Source organism: Beauveria bassiana, assembly GCF_000280675.1.
Source record: "Beauveria bassiana ARSEF 2860 unplaced genomic scaffold BBA_S00007, whole genome shotgun sequence".
Lineage (NCBI taxonomy): Eukaryota > Fungi > Ascomycota > Sordariomycetes > Hypocreales > Cordycipitaceae > Beauveria > Beauveria bassiana.
In genome coordinates this window covers 427,891-448,075 of record NW_007930842.1, presented here as the reverse complement: position 1 = coordinate 448,075, position 20,185 = coordinate 427,891, and the positions used below count along the sequence as shown (strand labels likewise).

General features: G+C 52.0%; 8 protein-coding genes across 8 annotated transcripts; 6 read left to right on the top strand and 2 right to left on the bottom strand.

Moving 5' to 3' along the window:
* Window positions 1-230: 230 nt before the first annotated feature.
* On the top strand, window positions 231-1,377 carry BBA_03367 (dihydroorotase, homodimeric type; the record flags this gene model as incomplete). Its single annotated transcript, XM_008598464.1, has 4 exons — window positions 231-242; window positions 331-705; window positions 761-969; window positions 1,038-1,377. 4 exons carry the CDS (start codon window positions 231-233, stop codon window positions 1,375-1,377), a joined length of 936 nt encoding a protein of 311 aa, XP_008596686.1.
* Window positions 1,378-4,283: 2,906 nt separating this feature from the next.
* On the top strand, window positions 4,284-5,959 carry BBA_03366 (periplasmic binding protein; the record flags this gene model as incomplete). Its single annotated transcript, XM_008598463.1, has 3 exons — window positions 4,284-4,604; window positions 4,661-5,408; window positions 5,475-5,959. The coding sequence occupies 3 exons, from the start codon at window positions 4,284-4,286 to the stop codon at window positions 5,957-5,959; spliced, it is 1,554 nt and encodes a 517-aa protein (XP_008596685.1).
* A 2,191-nt stretch (window positions 5,960-8,150) lies between these two features.
* Window positions 8,151-9,231, top strand: BBA_03365 (casein kinase I; the record flags this gene model as incomplete). The annotated part of the gene is made up of 4 exons (XM_008598462.1): window positions 8,151-8,156; window positions 8,202-8,274; window positions 8,333-8,812; window positions 8,873-9,231. The coding sequence occupies 4 exons, from the start codon at window positions 8,151-8,153 to the stop codon at window positions 9,229-9,231; spliced, it is 918 nt and encodes a 305-aa protein (XP_008596684.1).
* A 1,769-nt stretch (window positions 9,232-11,000) lies between these two features.
* BBA_03364 (exonuclease-like protein) lies at window positions 11,001-12,959 on the top strand (the record flags this gene model as incomplete). The annotated part of the gene is made up of 1 exon (XM_008598461.1): window positions 11,001-12,959. The coding sequence occupies one exon, from the start codon at window positions 11,001-11,003 to the stop codon at window positions 12,957-12,959; it is 1,959 nt and encodes a 652-aa protein (XP_008596683.1).
* A 414-nt stretch (window positions 12,960-13,373) lies between these two features.
* Window positions 13,374-14,309, bottom strand: BBA_03363 (SPFH domain/Band 7 family protein; the record flags this gene model as incomplete). Its single annotated transcript, XM_008598460.1, has 2 exons — window positions 13,374-13,889; window positions 13,986-14,309. The coding sequence occupies 2 exons, from the start codon at window positions 14,307-14,309 to the stop codon at window positions 13,374-13,376; spliced, it is 840 nt and encodes a 279-aa protein (XP_008596682.1).
* A 370-nt stretch (window positions 14,310-14,679) lies between these two features.
* Window positions 14,680-15,407, top strand: BBA_03362 (UcrQ family protein; the record flags this gene model as incomplete). Its single annotated transcript, XM_008598459.1, has 4 exons — window positions 14,680-14,729; window positions 14,869-14,897; window positions 15,098-15,278; window positions 15,350-15,407. The coding sequence occupies 4 exons, from the start codon at window positions 14,680-14,682 to the stop codon at window positions 15,405-15,407; spliced, it is 318 nt and encodes a 105-aa protein (XP_008596681.1).
* A 720-nt stretch (window positions 15,408-16,127) lies between these two features.
* On the top strand, window positions 16,128-17,020 carry BBA_03361 (ribosomal protein L7Ae; the record flags this gene model as incomplete). Its single annotated transcript, XM_008598458.1, has 2 exons — window positions 16,128-16,479; window positions 16,587-17,020. 2 exons carry the CDS (start codon window positions 16,128-16,130, stop codon window positions 17,018-17,020), a joined length of 786 nt encoding a protein of 261 aa, XP_008596680.1.
* A 558-nt stretch (window positions 17,021-17,578) lies between these two features.
* BBA_03360 (DDHD domain-containing protein) lies at window positions 17,579-18,421 on the bottom strand (the record flags this gene model as incomplete). Its single annotated transcript, XM_008598457.1, has 3 exons — window positions 17,579-17,713; window positions 17,809-18,113; window positions 18,409-18,421. 3 exons carry the CDS (start codon window positions 18,419-18,421, stop codon window positions 17,579-17,581), a joined length of 453 nt encoding a protein of 150 aa, XP_008596679.1.
* Window positions 18,422-20,185: the final 1,764 nt, after the last annotated feature.

The window sequence follows — 20,185 nt, the reverse complement described above, 5'->3', positions numbered from 1 at the left end:
CCCAGAATCTAGATCAATCGCGAGAAAATGGATTTGAAGAATATTCAACGCATAGAGCTGCCCGCAACAGCGGACATGCACGTCCACCTGCGCGATGGCGACATGATGGAGCTTGTCACGCCGACTCTGACGGCGGGCGGCGTTGATACGGCCTTTGTGTAAGACGTGGAATCCACTGAGCTTTTCCTGGAAAAAATCTATCGTTGCTGATTCCAAGGTGACGATACAGTATGCCTAACTTGGTACGTCTAAGCCTGTGTTGGGCTCAACGCATTTGTTGCTGTACTTCGAGGCTGGTGTTGAGACAGAAAGTGTGACTAACGACCGCAGGTCCCTCCCGTGACCACTGTCGAGATGGCTCTCGCGTACAAACAGAAGCTTCTCGCCATCAACCCCAACGTCAACTACCTCATGTCTCTCTTTCTGCACTCTAGTGTCACGCCCGAGGTGATTGACAAGGCTGCCGCGGCCGGCGTCACCGGCGTTAAGCTGTACCCTCAGGGCGCCACCACCAACTCGGACAATGGCGTTGCCGATCTCAAGGCCTTTTACGACACTTTTGAGGCGATGGAGAGAAACGACTTAGTGTTGAACTTGCACGGTGAAGCCCTCGAGGCGCTGGCTCCCGCGGGCATGACCCTCGAAGAGGCTTTTCTGCCCACGCTCAAGAGCCTGCACGAACGCTTCTCCAAGTTGCGCATCATTGTGAGCAATTCAAAAATCAACGGGAGTAAAAAAAGATTTGGCTGATCATGGATAGCTCGAACACTGCACTACTTCTGCTGCGGTCGAGGCTGTCAAGGCTTGCGGGCCCAACGTCGGTGCTACCATTACTGCCCATCATCTATATCTCACCGAAGCCGACGCTTGCTGCGACCCTTTTGCTTTCTGCAAGCCCATTCCCAAGAAGCCTCTCGACCGCGACGCTCTTCTCAAGGCCGCCATGAGCGGCAATCCCAAGTTTTTCTTGTACATACACCCTTGATCCCCAAGCTTCCTTGTCATTGTTCACCATTGACCAACTAATCCGGGTACAGTGGCAGCGACAGCGCTCCGCACCCCATCTCCAACAAGACATCTGCCGAAAAGGGCAAGGCCCCCGCCGGCGTCTTTACGCAGCCGTTTGTCACGCAGCTCGTCGTTCTCGCCCTGCAGGAAGGCATCGAGCGCGGCGTCCTCGCCGACGCCGACGTCACGCAGGAGAAGCTCGAAAACTTTCTCAGCAAGAATGGACGTACTTTTTATAAATTACCGCAGACGACGCGCCGCATCGTGCTGGAGAAGAAGGAAACGATTCCTACCAGTGTCAAGAGCCCCAGTGTCGAGGTTGGCAACTCGCGACATGGCGATGAGGTCTTCAGCTTACGATGGCTGTGATGATGGAGTATCGACTGGCGAATATATTCAAAAAAAAAAAAAAATCATAACAAGGAAATTAGTTTACGAAGCAATTGGAATACAATCTCGGCTGGAACCTCGCTGCTCGAGTAATCTCCACCCCAGAGACACGGCGTACTAGACTTGCATTGTCGTTGTCGGTGTCCTCGGAAAGGGTTTCCAGGCAACTCGTATTGGAAGTGGCATCAAGTGAGTAGTGATCGGTCTGACATCTGACGCTGGTCTTGAACGGCGGTTTACACATGCGTGAGCATGCCTGATACTACTTTCATCTTTTTGTTCCCGCACAGGCAGTCCGAGGATGACGATGGATCAACGAGACGCGAGCGCCAACTCCCAGTCCATTGCAGATTTACTTCCGATCATGTGCTGACCGAACTCCCCTTGTATGATCCCGGCCACGTCGAAGAAATCCAAGGCCTTATTATAGGGTTTCTGGTTAGTAATGCCCTCAAGTCACAAGTTCGCACTAGAGGCGACGCATTGGCTTCCGCCGCCGTAGGCTTGACAGAAGCAGCCGCCAAGAAGTCGTCATTATATTGCCAATCCGACCAGTACGAGTTGAGTCACTTCTTTCCGGTCTCTACTTTGACATCAGAAATTATTGTGCGGCGCAGATTGCAGCGATGTTGTCTCGGAACGGGTCGTGATCCTGCATGACCTTGTCGGAGGCCAACAAAGAAGGCTCAGGGTCAGCTTGGACTCGTCGTCGAGGTTGAGCCCCTGCGTCAGATAGACTCTCTTTATTCTGGGTGCTAGAAAGGCCAAGTAGGGAACGAAAATTGGAAAACAAACCATCAGTACCCCCCCGGGACGGTCAGCGTGAGGAAGCAGCTGTGCATCGGGCGGTGATTGCGATCCTGCTCTTAGCGTATGAGCATATTGGCAACCATAACAGACTGCTTCTCTGGGGCGACAGGACCGGGGGTGTGTTGGGAAGAGGCTATGCAGGCGGATTGGTGGCTTACCAAGCGTTCGTTGGATGGCACGAAATAACGAATCGTGCTCGTTTTTGAGCGCGGCGACCATGTCTCGACGCACGTTTCAAAATTTCCAGCTCCAATTGGGAGCCGCGGGAAGACTGATACCTGTCTACTCAAGAGAAAAGACTTGGACACCACCTCTCCAGAATATTGAGACAACGAGCATAAAGAGCGCCACCGCCACGTTGTAGAGCAGGCCATGGCTGATTTATCGAGCGCCCGCGAACCCGCACCAACCAGCCAACGAAGAAGCAGCAGAGGACTAAGGCGGCTACACCATGATTGTCAAATGTCATGACTGTGCGGTGAATTGCGTGATATTATCACATGATGGTCATTTGCCCAGCCTTTGCCTCTCGGATGCAGCCGTCGAAGTCCTGGATGCCAATACTGGAGACCTAGGCTCATGCTTGTCTGGTATAAAAGTGGTCGATTTGTCTTATCAATTCCGCATTTCGTGACAGGCCTAAGGACAAGTGGCGCTTCCGCCGGCAATTGTCCGAACCGCGAAATTCTCCTACAGGCCGTTTTTTTACCCGTTGACCTCTCATGGCCAGGCCAGCAGCTTGCTTCTGTCGCCTGGTTGCACATGATAGCTTGTGACATGATTACAAAGTACCATGTTGCATGAAGCAAGTCCACAGTCTTACGATGACACAGTTCTGCGGTGATATCCTTGATTATCAAACTTTTCAATTGGTAGTTCATCATGTGCTTCCAGTGCTGCCAGTGCTGCCAGTGCTGCCAGTCTCGAGATCGAGAAACCGGCACTTGGAATTCTTCAAGACTGGAAAAGAGTATAGAGGTGGCAATACGGCAGTTACTCTTTATCGAATTGCTTTCCTCAGGCTGCGGCGAAAGGATCGTTCAAGTATAGGGAATCACCTCTAGTTGGTGCCCAGACGTATTGTGCGCCATTGGACACAGTCTGCGCTCAAAAAGCCTTACTCTATGGCAGTCGATCGCTAGCTTTCAGCTCGCTGTCCGCGGTTTGCATTCGGCATATTCATTCCGCAGCTACTTCGCCGACTTTCGGGCACCAAGGCCTTCGGTTAGTAATTGTGGCGCCGGTAGAGTTTTCATGGCCCGTCATAAGGCAGTGCTGAAGAACAATATCCGCCTTGAAAGCAGCCAACTAATGCTCCGGTAACTAGCACTGTCGCCAAAGTTAATATCCGCTCAAAGGCGTCGAAACTTGGCCGGAATGGAGGTGGCCTCCACAATGCGCGGCCGGGGGGGAATAGACCATACGAAGTCCAGTATTGTGACAGGCAATCAATTTGCTGCACCTTTTTACACACGAGTTGCCAGCTTTGTTCACCAGTACGCCGCCTTGGCACGCCTCTTTTTGCGGTTTGTGGAGGGCTTTGCTTGGCCCGACCCTTCGGCCGAGGGAAAAAGCAGGTGCTTGACTGGAAAGAAAACAGCCACCGGGTTCTTGGCTTTTTTTTTTCTTTTTTTAATATTGAAAGCTTGGCGTGCTTATGACTCGGTAACCGACAAAATCGGATGTTTCCCCCCCGCGCTGCTGAACTGCATGTTGGGTACGGTGGGCTTGGCGCCCCTCTTGATGCGGGTTTGATGCGGGTTATTTAGGCTTGGTCCGAGAGTGTCAAACCCAACTTTGATCTTATCAGATGATCTTTCTCCAATCAGCGTCTTGTTGCGTTTCCACCCTTTACAGGGTTGCTGCAAGGTTGTCCCACAAGGTTACCGCTTAAACTCCACCACGCAGTGCGAACTTCCGGAATTGAGGCCTCGGCATGCCCCAGTGCACGGCGAGTTCGGGGTTTTTACATGTAACAGCACTTATATAACAGTCAACAGGCCTCGACTATGATTCTGCTTGTCTCAACCTCAAGCCTCGTACAGGTTGCATCACCTTTCAAACTTCATCTCAAAATGCAGGGCTTCTTCAAGTTTGGACTCTTGGCAGCTGCTGCCACGCTTGGTCGTGCTGCGTTCCGTGAGGGATGCGCTGATGCAGCTTGGGACTCGACCACAGACTACTTCCTGACCAAGTTTGAGGGCGATGACTTGCCCTTTTTCCCAACGTACAACAACACCTATGTCGCAATCAAGAACCGGCAGCATAGGTATGTCGTGCTTCACTGCACAAAGGAGGCTCCTCCGAGGTCCATTGTTGGAGATGATGCCTTGATCGTCCAGGTTCCTGTCAAGAACGTGGCAGCCCTGGATGGCTTCTCTCAGAACATGATTGAGGTACGAAATTGTTGCACCCTGTATTAACCACCAATTATACTAATGCTGAAATCAAGATGCTCGGGTTGTCCACGACGATCAAGCGAACTGGTGTATACGCGGACGTGACCAGCTCCTGCATCCGTGGCAATATGATGGACAAGGTGGCGTACGACGATGACAACTGGGACAAGGCCGAGGAAGTCGATGTCACATTCTACGGTGACACGAAGAACTCTGACAGCAAAAAGGTCCTCATCTACAACACAGGATTGTATGCTCCACTGACCCAATTGGCTTACATCAAGTTTGTCTCCATGTTCTACGGTCTTGAGGAGCTCGGCGCCAAGATTTACGACGAAATCGCTTCCAACTACCGCTGCGCTGCCGCCAATGTCCAGCAGGCGATTCTTGCCGGTGACTACCCCAAGGGTGCCTTCATCTCTCCCGTGGAGAAGGATGGCGACAAGTTTACAGTCTTTCAGAGTGCCTGGTGGAGCACACTTCTCTCCGATGCCGGATCTCGCCTTGTCAATGTCTCTGCAGATGGACAAGCCGCGGCCCAGGGCAAGACCACGCCTGGCTTTGTTTCCATCAGCGCGAACAGCGACGCCAATGACTTTGCCAGAAACACCTGGGCAATCATTGACACCACCCAGTACGACCAGATTCCCGGCAAGCAAGCCCCCAAGGAGGCTCCCTCTGCCGTGCGTGTCACTGCGGATACCTACTCGGCTCGCTCGGGTGCTTCAAAGAACATTTATGCTGTAGCAAACAAGAACGTTTACCTTTCTGACAAGGCGTCTAACCGCAACCAGCGCCACAGTGAGTACTTTTTCAGCACGTGTGATAATTGACTCAACTGACGCTTGTCTTTTTCTACTCTTACAGACTTCTTTGACCGCGGCCGTGCTCGTCCGGACCTTGTGATTCGGGACGTGATTTCCATTGTGTCGCCGAAACTGATCCCCTCGTATACAAACAACTTTATCCGCCCAGCCTCGAATCCCGATGACACCATTGCTCTTCGCAGGTACAAGAATACCTGCGCGGTCCAGGGCAAAGAGATTGAGACGCTCAACATGACGTCGTGCGCCATGCCCGGATGGGTGACTGGATTCAACTCGTCTGGTATCTCGCCCAACGCATATGGCCGCACCGATGATGTGGAGTCTCTTGCTGTCACATCAAAGAGCAGCGGTGGTCTCAGTGCCGGAAAGAAGGCCGGTATTGCCGTTGGCTCCATTGTTGGATTCCTTCTTGTAGCTGCGGCCGTGGTCTTTGGCATCTTCAAGTGGCGCCGCGCCGCTGCCGCCAAGCAGAAGAAGGAGCGCGAGATGCACCAGGTCGAAAAGGGTTCCATCACGAGCGAGTGAAAAAAAGAATTTGTTAAAAAAGATTCCTCGGTAGGAGTGAAGATGGGCTACGGCATGCAATGCTTTTGGATACCCCCCCTTCAAGATGGAAGCTAGGCATATCCCACGTCCGGTTTCACTGCTCATGTGGATTCCCGTTTACGATATGATTGAAATGCCGATATATAGTAACACACTACAATTTGTTGAGTTACAAGTCTCTCTCACTAAAAGAATAGACTGGACAACGTGCAGAATTGCAATGCGCTGCGACGATGTCATGACTTGATAAGGCTCAAAATCATGATGAGAAATATGGCGTCTCTTGCGGCAGTCTTGCCTCTTTTTTCTGGTGGCTGGTGAATAAACAGACCCCGACTGAGTAGTTACTTTCCTTTATACATTCCTCAATTGTGAATCCAAGACGTCGGTATTACGCGGCGCAGAGCTCAGACGACGCATTAAGTTAGAAAGCAACTCTCAGGCTTGATAATCCTGTAGCATGTCTAGATCTACAGTCACTTGGAAGCTGCAATATCTGCAGACGTATGTGGTACCGTCTCACTGCTTGTTCTTGCGCCCAGAGACGGGTGAAGAGCTAGAGTGAATGTCTGCGTCGTTTCGTTTTATTTCCTGTATCAAACTTCTTATTTGCTCTTTTGTGTTTTTTTCTCATCGAATCGAGCTTCACGTAGTTATCTCACGCGAGCGATATTCGTGGTGCAAAGAATCGGCGACGAACTTGTTCAAAGCCGACCTATTTGGAACGCGACCGCTTGTGTCCAAACGTGTACAATGAAATATATGTGTTGTTTTTCGATGAATTACTTCTCAAGTGCTCCAGACTGAGTCTTGACAAAGCTTATGGCAGGCCAGTGATAGCTAGGGCTCAAAGAGGCACCGACGAACTTGTTCAAAGTGTACTTGTTTGGGACGCGGACGCTTGACTGGAAGAGTGTCCAAGGCCATGTATGTGTCGTTGTCGAGGGTTACAGATTCGAATGTATCAATTCATGTCGAGGATTTCTCGACTTTACTTTCTGGCAAGGAGCTTTTTTGACAGCCATATAGTTGGCATCTCGAAGTCAGTAGACTCAGATCGCTGGCAAAGTAGGTTAGCAATGAGATTGCCACACATCTTGTCACTTCTAACTGACCCTCGAATATGTCGTAGATTAGTCTTTCCACTCTCTCACGAGCACGAGCGATAGCGAAGGTGATTAGTGCAGTAGGTGCAGGTTTAGATGATTTCTTGCTGTTCCGCCTGTCCAGTTCTCCCAGCGCACAAACGGTGACTTGGGAAAGTCCATCGTAAAAGCACGGCTCAAGTTTGTCATGATTCTCCTTTCTTTGGGAGAGAGGGAGTCAGACGTTGCGTTTATCGGTTTGGGGGGGGGCATTCTGTCATCCTCTTCTGTTGGAGCCCAACATCTAAGGCGTCATTGAAGGCAGTACAAGCGGTTGTCACAGGTCGCCTTGCAGCAAGTCAGTCAATATTTGTACCCTACGTGAAACGAGAGAAATTGTTGAGTCTAGCCTCGTTTGCTTTTTTGCACTGCCGTGTGAGTTTCAGTGGTGCGGCCAGAGAGCGACTGTCAGCCAACCATTACGCGCCACGGAGCTCAGTGCTCGATTGGGGAGCAGACGGTGGGCTTTGAGCGACTTACTTCCTCTGTGATGTCTTTAACGATCAAGATTAAGCCATTATTGACGGGCTGTCTGCAAACGAAGCCTTGTTGCACGCCTGGTTCGAATTGACGCTTGCCGTCTAGTACAGAAATATTGACACGCGGGCTGATCAGCCAGTCCCAGGGCAGGAGCCTGCTCAATGCCGTACCGTCGTACCGAGAAAATCATTGAATCATGCCTTTCAAAGATGTGACAGAAAGGGAAAAGCACATCTCTTTGGCTTGTGTGCTTCTTATCAGTCCTGCACTTTACTACATGTGCCACGCCCCCATTATTTCCCTTGTGAATAGCCAAAATTAGGAGATCTAGCATATCAGAAACGTCACGGTAATTATCTTATCATTTTCTTCAAAATAGGTTTCTCAATAGTCATCAAATAGGTACTGTCTATGTGTGGCATATCCAGTGGGGTTGTGGCACATGTAATCGTAACGAGTTACAACAGCTCGCGGCCAAGTTACACACATAGCGTGGGAGCTTGCCTCAAACAACACGCCGACCATAACATTGGGCAAAATTGAAGATGAAGGTACGTTGAAATTCCATGACTATCAAATCCATCTAACTCGAATAGCCTATTTTAGTTAATGATCAGTTCCGAATCGATGAAAAGATAGGTAAAGGCGGCTTCGGCCTCGTGTACTTGGGTAAAGTTACTGTCCCATGGCCGAACGCGTCCAGCCCACGACTGACCGAATTCGCTAGGCACCGAGCTCAAGACAGGTCGCCAAGTAGCTCTCAAGCTGATGAGCGCCCGTGAGGACACGCGCATGATCAAAGACGAAGCCGGAATTTACGCCGCGCTCGCCGGAGGCGTCGGCATCCCCGAGGTGTTTTGGTTCGGCGAGGAGACGGACTTTTTCGTGCTGGCTCACGAGCTTCTCGGACCGACGCTCGAGGACCTGCTCAACTACTGCGGGCGGCGCTTTTCGCTCAAGACGCTGCTGCTGCTCGCGGACCAGGCCATTGCGCGGCTGGCGTACATCCACCGCAAGGGGTACCTGCACCGCGACATCAAGCCCGACAACTTTCTGATGGGCGCCGGCGTCAAGGGCAACATTCTGTACACTATTGACTTTGGTCTGTCCCGGGAGCGTTACGAGCGCGACAGGTTTCGTTCGCTCGAGGGCCGCTCGTTTGGTGGCACGGCCCGATATGCGAGCATCAACAACCACAACGGACTAGGTATGTAAAGTGTGGACCATAACTTGAGAGGTATCGGTATGCTAAGGATTTCGTGTGCAGAACAGTCTTGGTGCGATGATCTTGAATCGCTTGGCTATGTGCTGATTTATTGCGCCAACGGCTGGCTGCCCTGGCAGGGCTTCAAGACCGACAGCGACAAGCAAAAGAATGAAAAGATTAAAGAAAAGAAGATGGCCATATCGGCTGCGGAGCTGTGCGAGGGACTTCCTTCAGAGTTTGCCCAGTACATTGACCTCGTTCGCGGGCTTGAATACGACGATAAGCCGGATTACGGCCATCTTCGCGGGCTCTTTGCCGGGTTGTTCAAGGAGCGCGGCTTCAAGCACGATAATGTATATGACTGGACCGAGAAACTGTTTTACGAACATCATGGTAGCAAGACTCAAGACGACACATGAAACTCAACAAACGAATTACGACCTTCTATAACAATGATGAACACAAAGCCCTAGATACAAGAAGATTACCTGGTACTAGAGTTGAAAGCCCGAGTAACATAGTCAACGAGGAAAGTTACGTTATATAGTAGTATGGCTGAGGACGGCTTTTTTTTTTCTTTAACCCACTTGCCTACTTCGTAGCGCAGAGAATGTTCGAACAATTGTATTCTCGAGTTGGTGTGTGGTAAAAGTGTTGAATATAGGTATTTACGTTATCTAGGTTATTTTTCTTGCGTTCTTGCAGATGTCTGCGAACTGGTGGTTTACTATACCGATTGATAACCCTAGCACGAAGTTTATAAATTTTGTTTCCCATGGGGAAGATATATTCCAGAAAGTATATAGTTCACACAAGAAAATTGCTGTAGGTATAGGGTATATTTGAATCGTGATAGAGTCAGGTGTCATCAAGCTCAAATGTGGCGACTAGTTCCTTGGACACCGCAAGGCGAGTCGCGAAATGCAATGATCATCAGGGCCAAACTGTCAAAAGCTGCAAGAATGGCACTCCGAAAGCAAGGCTTACAATATGCAAAAGGAAAATAAAAGAGAGGCAGAGACCCAGGCAGAGACCATATGCCCGCGGTTGGGGGCGGCAGCCGAAACACGCCCAAGAAATTATGTAGCTGCAACGGGCCGTGAAGTGAATAGAATCCACACCGGCATTTTAGCCTCATTCCCATCTTCAGACTACTTTGCATTGAATCAAGGGATTTGGTGTGCCGGAGCCCTGTGGCAGCGGCCTTTTCTCATGTCGTGAAACACGCCGAGACAAGGTATCAACGCCCAAGCAGCATGGTGGTTCGTTTCTCGGCAGATCTCTCTGTATTCCCTTGCCTGTTTGCGGCTGAAGTACCATAGTACGGGGTATTTGGTGTTGTGCAGCCGCCACCCGACTTATTGGTTGTGTGCCCACGTAGACGTACATGACTAGCTACCTTGTATTACACTGCTTCAAACCGCCACGCATAGCAGAGTGACACGCTATCCTAAATGAGATGACTGATTGCTTTTACAATTCGATAATTTAGGGTTTTTTTATTATCATTATAATTGAAAAACTCAATATCCAAAATCAATAAAGTTGATATTCACGTGTTTGTGCCTGTGGTGGCTTCTACTCGGTACCAGTAATCTGGAAGCAGATGTCAAGTAATGCCAAACAGTGCAGACAGCCACACAGCACGCTGAAACGACTAATCCATACCAACATTCACAGAAAGAAATACAACATTCAGCCACGGTAATCTCTGACTCGGTTTGTATTTAACTCTGATTTTTTTTCGCCACTTTCCCAAGTTTTGTAAACTGTGCCACAGAGAATCGCCTCGTCGCCACACCTGATACCTACCTAATGTCACCAACAGCGCCACGGCATCCACCAAGACGGCCCGCGAAATCCAAGTGCAGGGTTTCCAACGGCAATTCAACTTCATCATCCACACTCCCTCTCATCTCCCAATCTCCCACAAACAATGGTGCCACGCGCACTACTCATGTGCACCACTTAACCATTCTTGTGCGCACTCGCTTTCATTCTGCATGCGTCCTCTCTTGCTCGCCCGGCCTCACCGTTTGCTGGCTCGCCTGACGTGCCGCTGCGCAGCCCTTGAACCATCCGAAGCACTCCCTTTAAATAGTGTCATGCGCGCGCCAATCTCGACGCTGCACTGTTGAAACTTCATCTCACGTGTGAGGCCTAGACATACAGCTTGACCAATCGAGCCATGAATCTCTCGCTCAAGCACATACCCTGTCCGGCCGGGCGCAACTGCTCGGCCTACATGTGTCTCTTTGGCGGCCACGACGGCGAGGAGATAAGCTGCACGCCGACGGGACCCAGAGCCACTCGACAAGATGAAGCAGTCACGCTGGGCAATAGTTCAGATACTGGCAGTCCCAGAAAGGTCTCCAGACTGAATTCATACAACACGACTTCTTCCCGTATCATGGCTAGGGCGGCCGTTAGCCGGCCGACACATACAGACAGTGGCATAGAGCTAGTGGCATCACCTTTTCACTCTTTTCAGCGGCCGATATCCCCGCCGCCCAAGCGCAAGACTGAAGATGCTTCCCTGATATCGGCTCCGCCCCCGGCTGAACCGGTGAAGCAAGAAACACTTAATCCTCGGCTGCTCAAGCATTCGCCGGCCAGTCATGAAATACGGCTAAAGCTGATCAAGATGCTGTTCGCGGAATACAAGCGACTAAATGGCGAGCTGACCAAGAATGCCAAGGATAGTGAGAAACGACTTATCCTCTCCGAGCAGGCAATTATTCAACGGGTTCTGAATGAAGAAGAAGCCATAGCCGTTGGCAAACCATCCGTGTACGCCAATGTCATGAAGAACAGTGTCATGAAGTACAAACGTCTTCGGGTTGGCGACTGGACCAAGGAGCGCGAAAACGAGATGCCTGTGAGCAAGAAGCGCCAGCACGACGTCATGGAAGGTAGTCCCGTCATCGTCGAGACTGGCCTGACGCCTGCGCAAGAAGTCCGCCTCCTCCAGCGCCTCCTCACACCCATCGACGCCCTTGCCGGCCACGGCTACATTCCGTCGATGCCTTCGGATGATGATCTTGACAAGGCAACCAAGGGTCTTGAAACGGCCCAAGGCTGGGAGTTGTGCGACCGCTGCAATCAGCGCTTTCAGGTGTTTGCTGGTCGTCGCGCCGAAGACGGCGCGCTGACGTCGGGAGGTGCTTGCAATTTTCACTGGGGCAAGGCTTACTTTCCCGAAAAGACACCCGGTGACCGTAGCAAGCAACCAAAGCGCTACCTCTGCTGCGGGCAGCAGATTGGCGACTCTGCGGGTTGCTTCACTCACCCAAATCACGTTTTCAAAGCCCCAAGCCCGAGCAGACTCGCCCTCGTACTCAACTTTGTGGCAACGCCAGAGAACGACTCGGCGCCAACAGACCGCGCCGTGTGCTTTGACTGCGAAATGGGCTATACCGTGTATGGCATGGAGCTCATTCGTCTCACAGCCACATCTTGGCCTGATGGTGCCGAGCTCCTCGACGTGCTCGTGCGGCCCTTTGGCGAGATTCTAGATCTCAACTCGCGCTTCTCGGGCGTTTGGCCCGACGATCTCGCTCAGGCACAGCCATGGTGCCCTGGCGACCCCCTCGTCCCTCCAGCCAACGGCGATGCTGGCAGCCCCGATTCCTCAGGCAGCCAGGACGGCCAGGTCTCTAAGAGAGGCCTCAAGATCGTGTCCTCACCGGCCGCGGCGCGGGACCTGCTCTTTTCGCTCATTGCGCCAACGACGCCGCTCATAGGGCATGGCTTGGAAAACGACCTCAACGCCATGCGCATCCTGCACCCGACGCTCATCGACACGGTGCTCGCGTTTCCGCACAAAGGCGGCCTGCCGTTTCGCATGGGCCTCAAAACCCTCATGAGCATGCATCTGCACCGCAAGATTCAGGTCCAGCACGGGTCCAAGATGTTGGGCCACGACTCGGCCGAGGACGCGCGCGCCGCCGGCGAGCTCGTCCGCTTCCGGATGGCGCGAGAGTGGGCTGACATGAAGAGGGCTGGCTGGAAGGTCGTCGACGGCGAGTTTGTTTCACCAGCGACAGGCGACGTTGAATCGTCCCTTAACAATAGCAAAGGTGGCTTGACGGAGGAGTTTCTCGAAGCGGCGGAACCGCCGGCAGATGACGAGAGCGAACACGACTAACATTTGAACATGCCATGTCTAACAGAATGATGACTAGAAAAAACGATGCTTTACAGAACAGAATAGTACTGGTTCGAAGCACGGGGGAAACAAGGCAGACGATAGACGCAAAGATTATGGGTAGCGTTTGGATATATCCCTCTTCGGTAGGCACCGTTTCTCGCTTTTACGCTTAGCAATGAATACATGGAACGCCTACGGGCGTTACCGTTTTTTTTTATTCAAAGGACAATTGCTCGAGTGATAGTTTGTATTGTTGTATTGTTACAAGATGGGTTACATGATTGTAGACTTTGTGGCGCCCAACACGCACACAGAAAATGACCATTGATAAGCCATTTTTCAAAGCGGAGATTCTTTTCATTCTCCCAATATCCCATCCTCTCTCCCGAATTTCCCCATTCTCCTTCCTAATTAAGCTCTGCCAACAGACAACAGGTACTGGCTACCGCCGCCATTCTTGCCACCACCCGGCAGGTAGGCGACGTTGGGGTTGGCAGACAATGTAGCGGCAATGTCACGTGCGGCCTCAATCCTGCGAATTTGGACGAGGCCGTCACCATTCTTGGCAATGGCCCTGGAGATTGTCTCGGCGGACTCGGCCTCGCCCTCGGCGCGGATGACGTTGGCCTGGCGCTCCTGCTCGGCGCGCTCGACGATGAAGCGCGCGCGCTCGGCGTCCTGCTGCGCAATCTGCTTCTGCTCGACGGCCTTTGTGAACTCGCGGCCAAAGGTCATGTGCGTGATGGAGACGTCCTCGAGGGCAATGTTGAACTCGGCGGCGCGGCGGGTCAGCTCGTCGCGGATGCGCGACGACACGGCCTCACGCTGGGTAATGAGCTCGGCGGCGTCAAACTGCGCGACAATGGCCTTGAGGACCTCGTTGCCGATTGAAGGGAGGACACGCTCGTCGTAGTCGGCGCCGAGGCTCTGCAAGTTCAGGCATTAGCAATTGCGGACGTGAAAGAAGAGAGTGAGGGGCAACGCCTTTCCCCAGGTTCTGAATTGACTATTGAGGAAACGTACCTGGTAAATCTTGGGAAGCTGCTTCACCACAGGGCGGTGCAGAACACGCAGCGTCAAGCTGACCATCTGCAAATCCTTGGAACCAGTGGTAGTAGCAATGTTTCGGGGCTTGGTGCGCACGTCAAAGACGACGGCTCGCTGCAGCCAGGGAATGAGGAAATGCGTGCCCTCGTTGACGACGTCCTCCTTGACACCGGAAACTCTGTCAAAGATGACGGCGCGCGTGCCGCCCCTCACGTCAAATAGTGACTGCGAGACAGCAAAGGCGACGGCGGACGCAGGCACCGCCAGCCTGTACATGGAGTTGAGGGCTCTCGCTGCCATTATGACTTGCGGGTCGCCGGGGCTGTTCTTTCGGCAAGTTCTCGTCTTATAGAGAATAGATTTGCTGATCCTCCGTCGCGGCGATGACAGGCGGGATGGAGATGTGAATTGCAGACGACGCCGGATGAGGTGGATGGAGAGCTTTCAATGGAGTGCCTGAGCAGTGAGGTTCATAACCCATTTTCCCAATTGCTGCGTTGCTGGTTGCTGGCGCTAGTCCCGTTGTGGCACGGTGGAGTCCTCGCCCGGCTTGCTTTGCGGGTGCAGACTTCGCCTTTCCGAAAGATTACCTTTACCTCCCTCTTACCCACCGACCTGTACCTCGACGAGCACGCACTTTCAGTTCTGTCGCGAAAACGATATATTCAAGATGAGACCGACTCAGATGTTGCGGTCCGGCCCCAACTGGAGGGCTGGCAAGTAAGTGGCATTCAATTGGCTACGGTCGTGGGGGGAAACAGCAAGCGCTTGCGCCTTTTCCGAGGCTATCGTCTTGCTCCCGCGATCGATGGCCGGCGGCAGGAATTGAGAGAGGCGGCTCCTAATTGAAATTTTACAGCTGGCTCGGCCACGATTTCGGTGCTTTCGGTATGTGAAACGATTTGGAACGATGCGTGGTGGATGCGGGAAACAACGGGCACGCCGCGTTACTCGAAGGATGACCTGGAACCAAGAGCGGCGTCAATGCCCCGAATCCTACCGCGATTGTGGGACGCAAGCACCGAGGAGATGGAGAATTTGGCGCATTGAATGCGGAACATGGGAGAATACCCGCTGACCGGACACAGGTGGTGCTGGCAAGACCAAGGGTATCATCACCTACGGCATCGCCGCCAACCGTCAGAACGTATTTGCCGGCGCCGCCCACGACGCCATCTTCAACACCTTTCGCCGCACCAAGTCCCAGATCTTCTACTGGCTGCCTTCGCTGATGGCCGGCTACTACCTGATGCACTGGGCCACTGAGCGGTAAGCCTGCGCCCTTCGACTACCACTAGACCCGTCACGTTAAAAAGGCAGTGACGCTGACTGATGTATAGCAACGAGTACCTCAACTCCAAGGCCGGCCGCGCCGAGTTTGCCGATGTCGAGGAGTAAGAGATGACGGACATGGAAAATACTATAAATTGGGGGTTGTATTTGTGTGCGCCTGCGGGCGCGTTTGTACATCAGAAGACCGGGCAGACTCGAGAATAGACGTGGCTACTGCCACTCCGACGGAATTAATGCCCCGTCTCATCTTACTTTGTCATAATGACTGTGCTGGGATATGTTGCCATAAGGCGATGTCGAAGTGCTGAGAGACGAGATGACAGTACCAGCCCATTGCCGCATCAGATTGGATTCCAGTCTACCATCGTGACAAGCTTCTCTGGTACGCTTGTCACGAATATGTTACATCATTTTATTGGAAATTACTATCCCTCATTGTACCTTTGTAGTGTAAAAGCGTGGTCATCCAGAATACACGCGACACCATTCGCCCAGTTGCTCCAGACGAATCACGTGATTCCTTCGGAAGCGGCTGTACGAGGCGCCGAAAATTTATGGCTGTCGAAAAAAGTTCTGGAGAGTAGGCAAAAAAAATTTAGAGCGACGAGCCAGTGCCAACCTCGCTCAACGTTTGACTGCCCATTGATTTCCTAATTGAACAATTTTTTTGGCCAATTATTCTTTGAGACGTATCTTCTAGGCATCTTGTATTGATCTTTCCATCCAATTTCAATATCTTGCATCAGACGCGTCGTTTTTCTTTTTAGCGAATCCGACTTGTTCAGTTTAATCCACCACCACTCGCGAAACAAAAAGAAGAAAAAAATGGCCGCCGAACGCCCCGACAAGAAGGAAAAGAAGGAGAAGAAGGAGAAGCGCGCCAGCGAGGAGTCGGGCGTGAAAAAGGACAAAAAGGACAAAAAGGAAAAGAAGGACAAGAAGGACAAGCTCGCCGCCGCCGTCGAGGACAAGATTCAGCAGGACGCCGCCGCCGCTGCCAAGCCGTCCAAGAAGGAGAAGAAGAAGGCGGCTGCGGCTGCCGACGATAACTCGGACTCGGACATGGAGGACGGCGACAAGGCTGCGGAGCTGCCGCTCGAGCGCACAGTGGTGCCGTTTGCAATCCCCGTCGCGGACGACAAGGGCATGAAGAAGGTCTACAAGACGATTCGCAAGTGTACGTTTTCTCTTCCCTCTCCCCTACCTTATTTTGCCTTTTCCATTCTTTCTTTTTGGTCTGTTCTTCCTTTCCAAAGTACAAGAGATGCTGACCCTTGCACGCAGCCGCCAAGAACAACACCCTCAAGCGCGGCGTCAAGGAGGTCGTCAAGACGCTCCGCAAGTCCCCCATCGGCGGCCCCTCCAGCACCGCCTTTCCCGGCATCGTCGTCATCGCCGGTGATATTTCCCCCGCCGACGTAATCTCCCACATCCCCGTGCTCTGCGAGGACCACAACGTGCCCTTCATCTTTGTCACCTCGCGCGCCGAACTTGGCGCCGCCGCCAAGACGAAGCGCCCGACGTCGGTCGTCATGATTATGGAGAAGCAGGACGGCAAGAAGAAGAAGAGCGGCAAAAAGGACGGCGAGGAGAAGGAGGGAGCCGCGGCGGCGGAGGACGGCGAGGACTTTGGCGAGGCGTACGCGTCGCTGGCCAAGTACGTGCAAAAGGAGTACCAGAAGCAAAGTTTCTGGGCCAAGGGCGATTCTCAGGCGTAAAAGAGTTGACGCCGTTTGGTGAAGTGGAGGTGGGCTGGGGCAAAGTAGTTTTGTCCGAGGAAAAAAGAGGGATTGGATGTCTGACTTGATTTGGATCAATTGGCTAGTTGCTGACTAGACACTGGCCAGATGGGCATGGCGGCGTTTACGGTGTATATTCCAAGTGTTTTATTGCATACAGTTAATGTTATGGATTGCTCATGCTGACAGATGCAAAGCCAGTGGCATTGTACCTCCGCTTGTAAACTGTCATCAATGATACAAAAAGTTTGTTAAAATCCTGACTGCCTCTAGAACTAATCGATTCTCACAGTCATGAACGTGTGTGATTGATATTCACTGGCATATGCACTCAAAACGACACACGAGATAATGCCTTTTTTTTTTTGTCAATTACTATTGAACTACAGTTACAGCAAGGAAACAGATTCGTGATCAAGACATCGCCACGAACATCTCCTCTAAACACCCTGGCCAATGGAAGTAATAAGAGCTAGCGACTAGAATCATCCGTCCTCCGCATTGCCTACGCGGATGCTGCTCGCGCAGCTACCACGCTTAGTTGAAAGGGTTGGAACGCGTTCCCCACCAGGTGAGGACTAGGGACAAGCCGACCGTCTCGAAGAGCTTGGCGACGACGCTGGCACCGACGGTGTCGAGGGGACGCTTCTCAGTGAAGATCTGGGCGAGGAACTGCAGAGCGTTGTTAGCGGTCACAAATCGACGACGCGTACATGAATGAGGTTTGAGAGTCAAAACCCCTCTTTGCAGGTAAAAAAAAGACTTACACCGGGAGCAGCAGTGGCAGCAAAGATGAGACCGCCGAGGTAAGCGGCGCCCTTGTAAGAGAGTGTGCCGGTGGCGTTGATGAGAGCGGCGACACCGTAGGCCTGAAGACCGGCACCGACAAACGAGGTGCCCCAGGCGGCGGCGGCACCGGCGGCCTCCTTGGACTTGATAAACTCCTCCTTGGTGTTGGCCGACTTGGCGCGCTGGTAGGTCTGGCCAAAGAGAGGCGAGAGAATGGCGAGCTCAATGCCGTGGTTGAAAGCAAGGCCAAGGGCAATAGCCGAGGGCTTGACGGAGGGGAGGTCTGGCGGGAGAAGGAATTGTTAGCAGTCAATAATTAGAAAATTTCTCTTGTTCTTCTCCTCGATAAAAAAAAATCCAATTGAAACTTGTTGATTAAGCTGCTTGCGCGGTTTTCATGAGCCAGTTTGGCAGCAGCAGAGAGAGCTGATGAGGGCTGTTGCGGAAGCGGGGACGAGTTGCGCCAAACAAGCTTCATAATGACGTTTGCGCCACAGCAGCAACGGCCTTGCGCGCAGAAGCTGAGCTCTTTGCATTCACGTCGGTGAGTTTTCTAGGCTCAAAAGACAAGGACTTACACTGCAGAGACATGATGATCGAGAAATTAGAGGATGGTGTGATGGTAGTTTGTGAGTGTTTGAAAGGTGTGGTCAAGATGGAAAAGTGGTGTGAAGGGAAGAAGAGAAGGGCAAGTGAGGAACGAGGAAAGGGACAGGCCAAGATTTATTTGGCCCAGCATGTTCCCCATCACGTCCGCGAGCCCAAAACAGCTCACTGGTTCAACTCAATTTAGCTCCAAAAGGGAGAGAGAGGGAGCTTTCCCAAACCGCAGCAAGCTTCGAGCAAGCCAAGTAGCTGGTACCTTTGGAGCGTCTCTGTAAGCTGGGTTGCGCCCCCCGATCGCGATCGTTGAGAAATGCGCGGGGGCCCACTTCTACCAGCTTTCGCCAGCAGGCTAATTCTGGTGCCACCTGCTTGTTAACGTTTTGCCATCCATGCCCGCGGGCGGGGTGAAAAGCGCAAGGACCTTGGTTCTAGGCCTTGTACTGGGTACTTGGGACAGTTTTTTCCCGTGCTAGATGTTGTCATACTGGCGCAATGCAACCAAAAAAGCACAATATGCGAATTGACAGACTTTTGAAGCATGCCATCTATGCAGAAAAGAAAATGCATATACTCACGAGAGATTCTTGTTAATTTGTCCTTTGATTCTTTCTTTCTTTCTTCTCTTCGTCAACGATTATTACAGCTGGCCAGCGTCTGCCATCGCTGCCATCATCGTCGCTTGCATGCCCACAGTCGCTAGGGTGATGATGTCACCACTCCCCTGCCCCCGAATTTTGCGCCACACCCAACTCTTTGCGCCCTACTAGCTTGTCATGGCAGCAAAATTACTGCAACTCTGAACCCGACAATTGCCGCTCACACAAGAAAATGGACGCGGTATTATTCATGCAATTCCCCAACCCTTGTTGAAATATTGCTGCCTTGCTTGATACTCCATAACTCCTCTCCGCTCTTAGACCGCCACAAGTGGCTGACGCGGTCCTTGTTCCCTGTTTTCGAGATGTGGCTCAGCGGTATCCTCCGACCAGATGGCCAGCTGAGCGTCCAGGTTTATGCAATTCTTTTTTTCACAATGGATGTCGTAATTGTAATCCTCAGGGGTCAGATCAGGGTCTTCAAGCCCAGCATGTGAATGTGCCTCTACAGGAAGCGAGGTACGCATAACGACGGCATACGACGTCTCCGACCCTGCTGCTTTGGCATCAAAATCCATTAGCCACAAGTTACACGGCCATGGTTCAAACCTACCACATGTCACTATCCTCATCGAACAACCTTCCATGAGTACATTTTCGTTCACACGTAGTCAATATGGCTTCTGCGGCAAGAAGACTGTCAAGCACCGTCACGTTTAGTTCGAACCCAGATCGTGCAAAAGACGCATGCCAGATCGCACGCCATGAATTTACCCTTCTACGGCCAGACCACCTTACCGAAGCTAACAATGACCCGGCAGAAACGAAGAAAAGAAGACTTGTCAACCTCTCCATCCTTCACAACTCCCTACTTTCGAAACAACCAAGCATCAACTTGCAAAATGTAATAGAAATGCACACGACAAAGCAAGCCGGCGACGAAGAGGAGCAACAAACGCGGATTTTGCAAGTTAATATAAACAAGGTACCAACTTTTCTTGCATGTGGCTGGCACAAAAAGAAAAAACGCCATGGCTCCATGTATACAAAGTCCCGTCGAGCCGCAAGAAAAGAACACCACTTCCCGAAAAAGCAAATAGCATCACAACAGGTAGAAGCTGGCTAACAATGGTTGAGCACATCAGCATGCGCC